General features: G+C 41.3%; 1 protein-coding gene across 1 annotated transcript in view; it reads right to left on the reverse strand.

Annotated features, from left to right (window-relative positions):
• Positions 1-516: 516 nt before the first annotated feature.
• The window catches only part of LOC126389511 (rab11 family-interacting protein 1), a 19,801-nt gene continuing 5,270 nt past the window's right edge, over positions 517-15,047 (reverse strand). The window contains exons 3-6 of the mRNA XM_050043255.1: positions 11,579-12,182; positions 8,503-10,938; positions 5,467-5,602; positions 517-1,738 (exon numbers count right to left, since the gene is read on the reverse strand). Coding sequence (XP_049899212.1) covers positions 1,478-1,738; positions 5,467-5,602; positions 8,503-10,938; positions 11,579-12,182 — 3,437 coding nt within the window. The 3' untranslated portion in view covers positions 517-1,477. The remainder of the gene's footprint in view (positions 1,739-5,466; positions 5,603-8,502; positions 10,939-11,578; positions 12,183-15,047) is intronic.

The following is a 15,047-nucleotide window of genomic DNA, read 5'->3' on the forward strand; positions in this document are numbered from 1 at the left end:
CTTGTTTATTCCTACAATGTAAAGCTGCTGCTGAAAGTGTACAGATGCTCTGTCTAAACAGGAAATGCACCAAATCTCCTGGGTCTATAAGCAGAAAAACTGCCTATGCTTCTATATTTTGCTTTGGGGCAGAAATTAATGTAAATCAGCATTTCACAACCTGGAATCAAACCTGAGAGAGAGAAGTGAAGTGGCCGGCAGTGTGAGGGCAACTTGACAACATTTGTTATAAATGCAACAGACTGAATTTACAACAATATCATCTCTGATCAGATAGTAGTTTAAATCTCGTCAGTTTGCGAAAGCTGAAGACAAGGTCCGTGCTGAACCAGCAGGTCTCCTCCCACTGTATGGAAAGGAGTGTCCTCTAGTGGAGAGACATGAGCACTGCTGCAGCATACCTTACATACCACACATACAGTGTTTGTGCAGGATGTTTAGTCTGCAGTCTCACTGAGATCAGTGATAAATCAACAACAAAAGGACCTCACAGTCTCTGGCTCATGTGCACTTTATTTTATTACAGTACAGTACTGCGGTCATGTAAAGCATTGCAAGTAGCTACAGTGGTACTAGAGTGACATTAGAGGATATACTATCATGGCAAAGGTGTTTTATAGAAATAACTTATTACACTCTTATCTGCTGCATCGATGCTTTGTTAGATTTACAGTCAAATAATTCAATTTCAACAAAAAGAAATGCAAATAATAAGTCTTCATCGTCTTTAGTCAAACATGAGTATTGTTTATTTGCTTATCATACAGCGATGTTAATGCAGAAACACCTCTTTATAGTATTCACATTGCAGCGCAGCTTTTATGACGTGTCGCTTTTTTTGTAGCATTTCTTGAATTCAGTTTGAAAATATGCAATTACCTCAAGTTAACCTTTGTGCACTTGGCATTTCACAAAACAGTCCGAGATGAAAATTGTGTCAAAATGTCGTTTCTGCACTTCGACGGCTGCAATTTTAAGGTTACTTGAGCTAACACCATATTTTGCTGGAGGAACTACTTTAACCCCTGAAGAGCACCTTAAATGCACATCCAGAAAGTGTTTCCTCCAGCCTGTGTTTTATTTTTTGCACGTGAGAAAGCAGTGAGTTTAAGTTTAAGTCGACAGCAGCTGACTACCTTAAATTATTCTACAAAGCATGAGTGAAATAATTGTTTAGCTTTGATAGAAGTTTTTTCCTCTCATAGCAATTGACTCTGTTTTCTGCTTGTGCCAAACTGAGATAGCAACCAGCATGCATGTTGGATATTATCGTGTCTACATCAACAAGGCAGTATTAGCAGTGAGAAGACCTGGATGATTGTGAGATCAGATTTCGTGGAGCATTTGTTTGACTGTCTCTAGAACAACGTTTCCCAATCTTTGATAATAACCCTGTGTTCTGTAGCCACTCTGAGGAAACAGTATTCTAGAGGATCTTACGTCATGTGCAGTACAAACACGAACACCAGCACTGTCGTCACTTGTGTCTGCTTCGCACTTGAAGCAGCGTGGGCGTCTGCTCCATGATCCGCAGTAAAAGATTATCAATGTAGTCCTCCAGGTCTCGAACCTGTAACTTCACCTTCTTCAGCTCGGTCTCGCATTTGTGCAGCTGCGCCGCCTGCTGCTCGGAGGCCACCTGCTGCTTCTGCATGTCCATCTCCTGCTGCAGCAGCAGGGAGATCAGCTCCATGTTGGTCAGGTGCTGGTACTGCGCTGAGTTATCCACGGTCACCTCCTACGAGAGAGGGGACAGGAACAGAGTGTGTGTGAACCTGGTCAGTACATGTTACAGTTAGAGGAAGAGTTGAACATGTAGGGAAATATGCTCATTTAGTGTCTTGCCAAGAGTTAGATGAGACCACTCTCATATCTGTCAATTATCACTATGATGTTTTACCCAGGAGACAGTTAGCTTTGCATAAAGATGGATGCAGGGTAAATCCTGGCTCAATCAAAAGGTATACACCCATTTGTGTACAGCTAAACAGAGAGGCTATGAGGGATGGATGTCATATAAATTAGCTGAAAACTAACAGTGATGCAGGCACTGTGCCGGACCGTTGTGGTAAAGAGGGAGCTGAGCCGGAAGGCGAAGCTTTCGATTTGCTGGTCCATCAAAGTCCCAATCCTCACCTATGCTCATGAGCTCTGGGTAGTGACCCAAAGGATAAAGTTGCGGATACAATTGGCCAAAATGATTTTCCTCTGTGGGGTGGCTGGGTTCAGCCTAGAGATAGGGTGAGGAGCTCAGGCATCTGGAGGGAGCTCGGAGTAGAGCTGCTGCTTCTTCGCGTCGAAAGGGGTCAGTTGAGGTGGTTCAGGCATCTGATCAGGATGCCTCCTGTTAGAGGTGTTACGAGAATGTCCCACTGGTGGGACTCAGAAAACACTGGAGGGATTATATATCTCATCTGGCCTGGGAATGCCTTGGGGTCCCCCAGGAGGAGCTGGAAAGTGTTTCTGGGGAGAGGGATGTCTGGAATACTTTGCTCAGCCTGCTGCCCCCACGACCTAGCTTCGGATAAGCGGTTGAAAATGGATGGATGGATGGATAATATCATAGGAATTAAAAACAATGCAACTTAAAATGTGGAACTATTAATCATCAATTACATGTATTTAATTTTAGAATACAATATCATTGCAACATTTAAGTTGATATTTTACGATAAGAACTTCTTTCTGTGGACACTTCAGTTGGGTAGAGCTTTTATTTTAGCGCCTAGCAGTTCAATTTGCCACCATTTTTAATGGAAGAAGCCCTTGGATTTAGATTAGAGAACTGCCTCTACCTGTAAATCATACACCTCCCACATCAGTGAGATCTGGGCTCGATTTCATCAGACTGTGATCGGATGGTGGTGAATGGAACTGCAGGGTGCTAAGATGGAAGCACTTCCCAACTGAAATGTCCACAGTAGGAAGTTCTTATTGTAATATAGCACTTTAAATGATGCAATGATACTTTAAATATAATACATTTAATTGATGGCTAACAGTTTTATATTTAAAGTTTCATTGTATTTAATTCTCAAAAATATAATTGATCACTTTTAGTTTTTAATTAATTGTTATGACATCCATCCCTCATACCAGGCTAGCTGTTTCCTGTTTTCACACTTTACGCTAAGCTAGGCTAACTGTCTCCTGGCCGTGGCTTCATATTTAACATACAGACATGACAGTGCTATCCATCTTCTCATCTACCTCTTGCGAGAAAGCGTAATTGGCGCATTTCTCAAAATTTGAACTCTCCCTTTAAATGAGAGATTATTATTAAAATAATGGCTTATTACGATGGATATTAAATGGCTTACCATGGCGTGTCGTGTTCCAAGTGGTGAAAAATGAAATGAGTCACAGGAAACAATGAAGTCATCTATGCTCCTGCAGTGTGTTTATTAGCACCGAGTGCTCTGCTGGTGTTAATAAATGCTCATGGAAGCATTAAATAGTCTGTGGACCTAATGGCTTTCTGTAATTTAGTATGACACGTTAATAACTTCATTCTTCCGCTGTTTGCACACACTGAGACTCACACTGTGTTATGGCTATATTTTGGAAATGTACTGTGATTTTTTTGGATCCTGTCTGCCAGTTATTGATGGGTGACATAATGAATGGTAATGATAGTCTGTACATCAACTCTAATACACAAATTACTGTAGGAGCACAGTTTTCTTGTGTTATCCTATGAACAAGTATGCTGTTGTGACAGGATTTTTCATGTGTAATAGAGCAAAAACAGCTCATATCTTAAATAACTGTATGCTTATGTTCATTTTCATATTAAACTGATGGTGGTAGGACCTGCCATTAATCTTCCTTTAACGGCATACTGTGCAGCTTTGTCAGTTACAGTTTGTAACCTGAGTGCTGTGGGGGTAAACGCCCATAAATGTCCCACACACAGAAAAATAAGAAGAAAATAAGAACGCACAGGCAGAAGGCAGAGTCTCTGCAGATATATAAACTACTGCACACGCCTAGTGGGTGATAGGTGATGACTGAGAGGGATTACTTCTGTATGAATCTATAATTTGTTTAGTTTTCTTTAGAAAAATCCTGTGTAATACATTTTCAAAAGTATCAGAGTCACCTCATTCCTTCCTTATTCCAGAAACAGTCCAACGTGTAACAGAGATAGTCTAGAAACATAATTTTAGGACCTGAAAACTCTTATCTGGGCCAAAGAATTAATGAGATCAGCATTTCTCTCCCCAGTGTTGAAAGTAAGCTCAGTCTCAACAGGGAGCTGGGACTGTAGGTAGCAGCTGCACACTTTCATGTCTGTTTTTTCTATCTCTTATCCTAACTCATGTACACCATGGCAGTGATACAACTCAATCACAAGATGTGAAACTTAAATTACATACTGCCGAACTAGAGCATGGGCAATTACATGTAACTGGTGTGGAATATATTTTTACAGTTAAGTTGGATTCCCCAAAAAAATCATATGTATATTTTATTTTAGCTGCATTAGTACAAAGCAATAACTTTCCTCCTGTTGAGCTATATGCATACAATTCTTTATGTACTGTATACTGGGGTTGAAATAGTATGAGCTTTTCATGGTACAATAGCCATCTCAGAAAATATCGCAGTTTCATGGTATCAAGGTATGACTGAATTTATATTATTATAAGTCAGAATGACCCTTGACAGAATGAAGATGAAAGGGTTATTGTTGGTTGAACAAACTTTTTTTTTTTCACTGTAACTGAAACCTGAAACCACTTACTCTTACCTCACTCGTGCCAAACCGACTTCCTGACAGACTCATTTCCCCAAGATGCATCACAGAGCGCCACAGAGTGTCAGCCGCTCTGAATCAATAGACTGGCATCTGGACTTTATTCACCTACTGCGTTAATAATTCATAATTATCTGCTGGGTGCATTAATTCAAGTGCTGCAATATTCTGTGCAATTATTAAACTGTGAGATATTTTTCAGTATACGACTTTATCATGCACATAACTGTACATATCTCTTATGTTTACTCTTATTCTATTCTTGTTTTATTCTATTGATTTATGTCACACCTTCAGCCTCAGCACAGTGACGATATATATTTTATTTTTTATCAAATCACAGTTTCCCCTCGGGGATCAATAAAGTATTTCTAATTCTGATTCTGAAAGTCGGACTTAAGATTATGAAAAATAACTCATAACTAGGGATCCTACATATTAAAAGAGCATTTTCACCACAAAAAAGTATAAACTCCATTTACATAATATATTTTTTCAAATTAATCTAATCATTATTATTTTTATTTTATTTTATTTTATTTTATTTCATCTAATTTAGTTTATTTATTTATTTACTTACTTACTTATTTATTTATGATTTATTATTTGCTAAACATCTGGAGGGTCAAACAAAAGCTTATGGCGGGCCAACTTTGTGCAGCCCTGTTATAAAGGGTTCATAGAGTTGTGTTTTTGTGTCCCAGTACCTGAGTCTTCTCAGGTTCAGCTGTAACCTGGTGGGCGGTGCGTCCAGGGTGGATGGTGGACTTCAGCTTCTCCAGAACCGAACGACTCTCCTTCTTCTCTGGTTGGCTGGCGGTCAACGGCTTCACTGGATGAGGTCTGCAAAGTAAAGAGGTCAGCACGAGTGCTTCAACACAGTATGTTCACTGTCAGTGTTTATCCATAACTAATCTGTCACAGTCAAGTGATTTATGGTTACTGTTTCTTCAGTTCATTCAGCAGCTATAACGTCACACACTTCAAAGCAGATCAGATGATGTGAAGGCATCTGTGAAGGAACAGTGAGCAGCACAAAGGAAACATTTAAGCACCGTCTACTGTTCTTTGAGCGTTAAAAACTGCAGCCATGTGAGTCGAGTTAAAACAAGAACTTTGCTCGCTTGTAATTGGAGGATGAAATCATCTCGGAGAGGAAACACGGGGCTGATTTATACAAGAACAACAGCAGCAGAGGAATGTTTGAAAACAGAAATCAGAATAAAAACTGGTATTAAAGCTTTTTTGTGATCACAGCAGAGAGAGGAGCTGCATGTCTGAGATAACACTTTATTTTTTTCTCTTGTTGCTTCTATTATTGACAATAAAAGGATATAATTAAATTTCTGAGTAACAGTGGCTCTGTGGTCTTTTGTCTGTTTCTCTCTAAGCCAATAAACATGGTTTAAAACATGATCACATTTTTGCACATCTTGCCCGACTGTCATTTTAAAGTTAGACTGTGCATATTTACTTTAAATAGTGTTTACAATATTCTTATTGCAATTTTTCTGGGGCTGTACAACTAGCCTAATAGAAATACTATCAACTGTCATTATGGCCAAGTGCAGTATCAAAACTGCAGTAGCTGGAATTTTTTGATGAAGGTGAAATGTCTCACATCATAACATTATAAATGATGCATGGTGGGGCTTCAGAGGTGCAAACAAGCAGAGAAGTCCTGCGCATCTGATACCGTTTGAGGCAGGTGCAGGACCCAAAAAATTTACAATAAACAACACTGAAGCTCCATTCAGCACAAATTATTAGCGCATCCACATCTACGTTTGGAGCTCATGCTCTTCTTCAGACTAGTGCTAATGCTATTGCCAGCATACAAATCCTATTTTAGACGTCAGAATACTTGCTTGTTTGGTCCAGACCCCAGCAAAAATCCCATCGTCATCATTTTTATATTTTTTACAGTAAAAATTGAATGCAGAAATTGCCAGTCCCAATAAAATTGTGACTCATATTACAATTGCAACAAAATAATAAAAACTGTCAGAATAATCACAAATATATATATATATATTTTTGCATATCTTTTATATTCTGTATATTATGTATCTTGTCTATGCACTAAAACGCCAAAGAAAATTCCTTCTAGTTAAAAATCTACATTATTGTCATTATTTTTTAATTAATTTATTTATTTAATTATTTCTCTATTTAATTATATATCTTTAAATTCATACTTTTGGGGTGGGGGATGGGGGTGGATTACATGTGTGCAATACTGGGCCGTTGTACCAAGATTTTGTTCTGGTGTCCTTTTCATTTGCGTGTTTGTGGCTGTACATATACACATACTGGGTGTGTATGTGTATGTCTTTGTTTATTGTTGTTAAAATCAATAAAGATACTGCTGGGGCAAAAAACCTATATGGTAATAAGCCTAATTTTGATTTGCAGGCATACTGTGTTTACATGGCAACTTGCGCAAGACTAGCTGATGGCTAGTGGTGGTGCTAGTTCTCGCGCGAGTTGCCATGTAAACACAGCACTCCTGCAGGGCGGGTTAACTGACCACGGCGAGAAATTATGCTATAAAAGTGGAGTAAATTATTCTAAAGTGGTCATTTCCTTTAATATGACATTTTCTCTCCTTTATCTGCTGTAAATATATCATAAACAAAAACACCGAGCATAACAAAGTATACTAATTATTTGTTTCCTGGCACTGAATCTAAGTGTGCCAATAGAAATTTGCTGCCCTTATTCATGAGTATGCATCATCTCTACGTTACCCTTTATTGCCTTTGTTTTTGAGCCATAAGTCTGAAATTACAATTATACTGACTATCCCATCCTAGTTACTAGTCATATCCTAGTAATATAATATATCCCAACAGAGGAAATGATCACCAGCTTTAAGAGTTGTTCCAGTACCAACATCAAGCTCCGAAATGCCTCAGATACTGCCTAAAATGCTGGATCAGGTGTTAGCAAGTACACAAGTCTTTGCACTGATCCGATTCCATGTAATTTATTGATAAACTTTAAAGTAGTTTCATACATAAATAAAACAGTTTCTCGCCGCTGTAAGACAGCAGCCTACACAGGAAGTTTTGCTATGCAGCCACTGGCAACTACTATTTTAGAGTGGTAAATATAACTGACTTCTGCTAAACATGCTAACGTTAGCAGTTAGCAAAATATCAAACTAGGTTACTGAAGAAAATTCTATGGTGTTGATTCTCTGTATGTATTGGTACAAAGAGTTTAACCTGGGCCTTGCCGTTCAGCAATGACAGCAACTATTTCGCATCCATACAGAGTTAGCACAATACAGCTGTTAACTTTTTATTAAATGTAATGGAAGTACTGGAATCGGGATCGGTAACAGGAAGGAAACAATGGTATCGGAACATCTCTATCAGCCTTCACTTATAAATATCTGGACATGATGTATCAGGTGGTCAGAGGAGCAGAAAAGGAGCTAAATTTAGGCAGAACAAAGTGTAAGAAACACAAAATGTACAACAGCCAACAAGAAACTGAATCATGAGATGAATAACACAAACGTGAAGCAAAGCCAAGCACAATGCAGCAGGAATCATCCAGCCACTTTGGATGAGTAAACTTACAGAAGCACAAATGCATTCAACATCAGACAAGCCAGGCCAACAGTCAACAAAGCAACAAAAACAAAATCCATTAATCCGTGTTTTGTGGTGTATGTAGAAATCTGCAGCTTGTGAATACCTACACATGTCACATCCTAGTGTGAGGATTCTCACCTGCTCTCCTGACGGGGCAGGTTGCTAGCTGGCTGTGTCTCCTCAGGGAAAAGTGAGTGCCGTGCATCGACCAGGGGCTGGTCAGTGGAGGAGGAGGTGGTGTAGGGGGCCACAGCCAGAGTACTGCTGGCTCCAGCACTGGGCCCCATGCTTGAGGGTTGTATGGAGGGGCAACAGACAGGGGTAGGGTGGAGCGTAGCCGGTGCTTCTGCGGACAGGGAGTGTGCACAAAGAATGGAGGGAGAGGAGGGTTCTTGCAAAGATTGCCCAATCTTTGACTTTAAAGGGGTTCTCGAGTTTGGTGCTACTTTAGCGTGGAGATCTTCAAAACTGATATCAGAGGGTTTTTCTGTTGCATCCTCTGCACACAGAGATGTAGTGTTGTCTTTTGGAGATATGTGTGATGTTGTATTAGACTCATTTTGATGTGTGGTGCTACTATCTGCTAATGCCAGTAAGGAAGACAGAGCTGATTTAGAGGGCTGATACGACAACGGTCCCTCGCTGACTTCTGATATATTTTGAACGAGGGACAAGAACTGTTCGAACTCTCTGTCTCCACTTTTGCTCTGGTTGCTCGGGCTGCCGCTGCTGTTCTGTCGGGACACTCCCTTTGGTCTGAAACGCGCACTAACCACAGCAGGAAACGGCTCCTTCATGTTAGGTGCGCCTGTTTCAGCTTGCGGGTTCCCATTATCATCAAAGTCCTTTTGTGTCTTTTTAAAATCATCCATGCTTCTTGATAAAACTTCTGTTCCAAATTCTGCTACATTAGATGTTTGATTTTGTGACGACAAAGAAGCGATCTCTCTGCCGTTCACCCTGGAGTCACCATGTGGTGCCACATTATTCAGCGTGCATCTTGGATCTTGGCAGTTGTCCTGGCAAACTGGAGAGACTTTGTACAGTTTGTTAGACGATGCGATTATTTCAATGGAAGAGTTCAGCTCAGGTATGTAGGTGTCCTTCAAGGTGAACATGTCCTCAGGTGTGGTCACTGTCTCCACGTGGTAAGCAGCTATCTGTGAGGCTTCTGGTGGTGGTGGATAAGTCTTGATCGCTTTGAGAGTATCAGCTACCTCCGACTGAGAAGAGCCATCTGAATCAATGAAACCAAAATCTGAATTATTCATGTTCAGGTCCCCTAAGCATAGTGAGAAAGACACATTATTGTTGATACATGTGTCTTCCGGTGAATTACACTCCGTCTCCTCGACTGGACTGGTTGTAATATCTAGTGCCTTTGCATCTGGCATCGAGGGACTAATGGATGACATGTTCAGAAGGTCTGCAACAGACATCTCACTATCAAGAAGGGCTTTAGGTCCTGAGTTCACAGATGTGATCTTATTTCCAGCTGTTTCTTCAGCGTTCAACGATAAACGATTTATTTGGGGTTGTCCGTAGTTTCCTCTTACGCGTCCATACAAGTCTTGCTCGAACAGCATCCCTCCCCAGCGGTCAGTGTCATCTTCCAAAGGTTCATATTTAAACTTTTTGAGCTTTTCTTCAGACATGAGTCCTGGTGATGTTATATTTGTGTATGAATGAGAGTTGACGCTGAGGGAGTCGGAGGTCTCGCTGCTGGTGTGAGGGTCCGGAGATATACTGTTTCTTTTGCCTTCTCCCTCTCGTCCACGTTGCAGCGAGGCCACGCCGGTCTGTGAGAGCAGGTAGGCTTCTTTATGGACAGCCAGCTCTTGACCTCTGTGCAGCCAGCCGTCTGAATAAATCTCATTCACTGAAGTTCTTAAAAGTCTCCTCGGAGGCAAAGGTGGAGGCTCCTCTTCACATGTTTGCAGCTCGTGTGCGTGTTGATTAGAGTGGTTATTAAGTGGAGGGTAAGATGAAGTTGGACTGGTTCTCAGCTGTCTCTGAGGAAGACTCCCTTTTGGTGAGTTGAGCCTGCTGGAGGCGAAGGCATCAAACGAGTCGTCCCATTCTCCCGTGCTCTCGGACATGGAGCGAGGGGCGGAGGGGTTAGGTGTAGCAGCTCTGGGTAATAAAGCAGGGAGTGATATCTGCCTAGCTACTGGCCTGGGGCGCTCCCGCCTTATGGAAGCCATATTTGTAGCATTAGCATTGTGAGCAGGGCTGGGTGTGCAGGGCTGGGAGGGCAGAGTGGTGTAGTGAAAGGGGGATGAGCCAGAAGAGGAGCAAGGCGCAAAAGGAGGTGACCGCTGTGACTCTTCTGCTATGAGATCCTCAAAAAAGGGGTTGCGCTGCATACGTGAGGGGAAAGGGTTGGAGGGGGAGAGAGGGGTCGAGGAGGGGGAGGAAGAGGGGGTGAAGGGATTGGTGTGATTGCAGTCATCAGGTGAGATATGACCGGAGAGGGAGGTGGAGGGAGAGGAGCACTGAGGGGGTACAGGGGAGCGAGGAGGGAGGGGAGGGGGTACATCTGAGCTGCTTTCTACCTTAGGAGAAACTTCCAGCCTGCAGAGGAAAATAGGGCACAATAGTCCTCTTAGTTAATGATGTGCCAGGTCACCAAATGGGGAACATCTTTCTTACACAATCAGAAAAGACAACCAAAATACTAAGTGACATTTCTGAAAACTTCACTAACATCAGTATGAAACTGGCCAAATAAAAGAATCATGAAAACAGTAACTTAATCAAAAAAGCAAAGCACATTTGCAAAATAATCAAGCAAAATAAAAAATGCATTGTAGCCATTCAGGACCATCTGCACTTGCAGCTATTCTGCTGAGCTCATATCAACATGGAGTGATTTACTTCACATCCTTCTGTGAGAGTGTTCTTCTAAACCACAGTGATGTTGCATCTTTGAAAGAGAAACGTAGACAGACGTTGATAAAGATAATGGAAATGCTTGAGTGCTATTTGTGGAAAATACAGTATGAGGTGATGATACAGCATGGTTGTAAAATGGAGTAAACTACATACTAAATCTATTCCATTTTCAAATGAGCATGGAGCAGAGCAAACACTGAACTCAGGACACCCGGGTGAAAACAGGCCTCCAATGTGCCTGTTGTTGTGCCTGGATAGAAAGTGCATTCATCAAACACTGTGGAGCCCAGTGACAAGCCTGTAAATGACCCCGACTCACCTTGGCTTGTTCTGGGAATCACTGGAGCCAAACCAGCCTCTGAGCCTCCCCTCAGATGTCGAACCACTCTGGTTCAGGTCTGACTTAGCTGGGAGAGAATCACTCCTCCCTCCAGAGAATAAGGTCTTTCTTAGCTTCCGTCCTTTGTCGGGTGAAACAGAAGCAGAGGAGGTGGCCGGCATGTCTGCCTGCACGGGGCGACCCCCAGTCTGAGTTTGCTGAAGTGGGGAAGACGATGCCTGAGCTTCTTTTTCTTCCTCCTCTTTCTTCATCTTGTCAAAGGACCAGCGTCGGCCATCCCCAAAGGAACCTTTGTCGTCGCTTCTCTTGGTGAGGTTCTGCAGGGAACGGGAGAGCGGGGAGCACTTCTCCAGCAGAACCAGCTTGGACTGGTGGGCTCCTGAGCTCTTTGGAGTGCACGGCTCGGAGTCGTAGACGTGGCTGCCATTTATACACAGGGAAGACTTGGACTGAGTCATGGTCTGACCCCTCAGAGACTCCACTGCCAGATTTGGTCGAGGGAAGGCTGTTGTGATCTTACTGGCTTCATCGCTGAAGGCTCGCTTGTGTGTGAGAACCTTTGTGGTGTGCTGGCTTGTGAGCACTGTTGGAGGGAAGGAAGGAAGAACTGGGTTATAAATACAAATATGAAACATTTGAAGTCTACATCTATTAAGGGGGACCATACTCAATTCCTTGCTCTCATACTTCTTTCAATTATTTCAATCAAAACAGTAGCAAAACCTCTTGGGGGCAGCGCAAAAAGTTGTAAACACAACACTGACATCTATTTTGAGGTTGTTGTAGCCAACGTGCTAGCAAACATTTGCCTATTTACTCATCTAGCAGCAACATTAGCATTCATTCGGAGTCATGTCTGTGGCTACCTGACAAATGGAAGCACTTGTAAGTCCTCTTAACCTAATTTTGTTTTCCACCAACTCCTGAGGGAAATATCTGGCTCTTCAGCTGCTAAATGCTTCACTGTGTCACCAGCTAGTCGCTAAATTTGTCTGTCTGTTTGGTGCTGGGAAGGTGGAGAACATTTGGTTTATCAAAGGTTGCTTTGCTACTTGCTCCAGCTTGAGTCAAGGCAGTAAAACAATGGGCTGAAAAACTGTATAAAGCTTAAGGGGGAAGTAGGAAGAGCGACTTCTTTCAAACGTAGTAACTGTTAAAAAAATACAAGATTTGTATTCCAAAGAGAAGCATCACTGGAACACCGCTATTGCTAATATTAGCAATACTTATAAGCTGATAAGTAACAAATCACAGTAACTGACTGGACGAAGCCACTGTGACATCACCCATTTGTTTGTCAACCACTGTTTTCAAGCCTTGAGTTTGACATTTTGGCCGTTGCCATCTTGATTATTTGGTGCCAGAAGTGACCATATTTGGACGAGAGGGTGGAGCTTGTAAGGATACACATTGCTATGCCTATGCAATGCGTAATTGGCAGATCACCATGGTAGCTACTTGTCAAGCACAAAGTAGCCACGCCCTAAAACATGCCATGTTTTATCGTCTGTTTTACCCTCAATGGGATCATAATTTACAGAATTAAATCATATTGAATTGAAGGAGATTCGAAACTAGTGATTGAGACCATATACTTATTAGGAAAATGTTGGCTAAGGTAATAAATAAAGTTAGAAGTTGGGCCATTTTCTCTTTGACATACAAACAATCAAACTTGTTTTTTGCAACCAGTGGAGTCATCACCTGCTGACCATGAGAAAGAATGCAGGTGTAAGGCACTTCTGCATAGAGTGCTGCAAGGATGACAATTTTTCATAGGCTAACATTGAAGTTAAGATCATACTGGTTCCCTCAACAAAAAACCAATGGGATTTTTTCTTTGGATTTCGGATTATTGCAGAAAATTTACAGTGGCAAAAAAGTTCATGATAATTACAAGTTTTGTTCAGCAAAGTAATTACCTTCACAAACAAAGATCACTTTTATGATTTCTAAAGCCAAAAGTAAAAAAGGTAATGTTAGGCTATAAACATAGGTCGCAACTTCAACATTGCCGGCTGTGTGACAGCGATTTGTAGTCTCAGTTAGCCACTTGTTAGCAACCGCCTTACACAAAAAGGCTTCAAAATTTACAAGTTGGGTATTTACGGTTGTATTTTAGAATCAAACATTAAAGTCTCATAAACTTGTGTTAACCACAGACCTTATTTCAGGCATCTAACCAAAAACCCGTTGACAAGATGAAGGAATCAGAATTGCTAAAATGCTAACTCATTTCTACGTTTTAGGACTCATTCCTGCACGGCTCAGTTGGCTTTACTTTTCGGACCTGGAGGCTACGTCCACTTCCATACAGTCTATTATGACAGCACACAAAGTACTCTCTGTATCTGTCAGTTGGTTCTAGTTCAATGTTCTGTTGCTAGTAGCAACCGGCTCAGTTCCATCACAGTTTAACTGACACTGTTACATCCTCCATTTTGTCAGCTCTGTGTCCAAACAAATATCACCAAATGTCTTTTATCTAGTCTCCAAATACCTTTGTTAGAGCATTATCTGTAAGACCTTTGTATCACAGCTGGTCTGTGTTCTGTAGTTTGTTAATTTAGTTTACAACTATCCAAGCTAGCTCTTAGCTGTTTGAAGCTAACGTGTTGCTATACGACATTCTAAGTAGATGTTAATTACTGTTGGGCAATCTTATGTATTTTAAGTTATTTACTTTTACTCTTGTGCATCTTCACTACTGGGTTACTACTATTTATTCTCAAAGTCAACTTCTAGGGAAAGATCACTTCTTGTAATGTTTGTAGCATCGCAGAGAACAGCTCAGAAAAGCAGCAAATTAAGTTTCATGACATCATGACATAGGCATGCCAACATGCCAAAGAGCTGCTGGCTGACTGGTTGTATAACTGACAAGCTCATTATAAGCCCAAGCTTGGCCAGTTTAAAGTACTTTACTCATACTTTAAATATTTTTTAAGCTAGCATGTAGGTAGTGGTATCATAAGACAACCTAAGGCATGATTCAAGGCCGATCAGGGTGATTTTTTTCCCCCTGTAATTTGCCTTAGATCACAAGAAAAGGCTTCAAAATAATCAGATGCCATTTTGGCTTCAATATTCCTTAACCAAAATGTAATTCAAGGTTGTGAAATTAACCTGAAACCTTGAAAAACCACAGTTCACTCAAGATTTTACAGTGCACAGACCACAGAGCGCCCGAATGATTCCTCAACTCCGGATAGTTAGCACTCATGGTTCCCGCTTCTCAAAGTCTAAGGGTTTTTGGTTAGACACCTGTAATAAGGTCTGTGGGTAATACAAGCTTAAAGGGAAGTTTCGGTTTATTTCAACCTGTCTCCTATCGTCCTAAATTTGTTTCAAGTGACTAGTGACATAAAAATAGTTAGCATGTTAGCCGTTAGCCTAGATACAGCCGGGGCGCATAGTAGCGTCAGACCTGTTAAAACGTAAGTGAACG

This window comes from Epinephelus moara, chromosome 4, assembly GCF_006386435.1.
Source record: "Epinephelus moara isolate mb chromosome 4, YSFRI_EMoa_1.0, whole genome shotgun sequence".
Taxonomy (NCBI): domain Eukaryota; kingdom Metazoa; phylum Chordata; class Actinopteri; order Perciformes; family Serranidae; genus Epinephelus; species Epinephelus moara.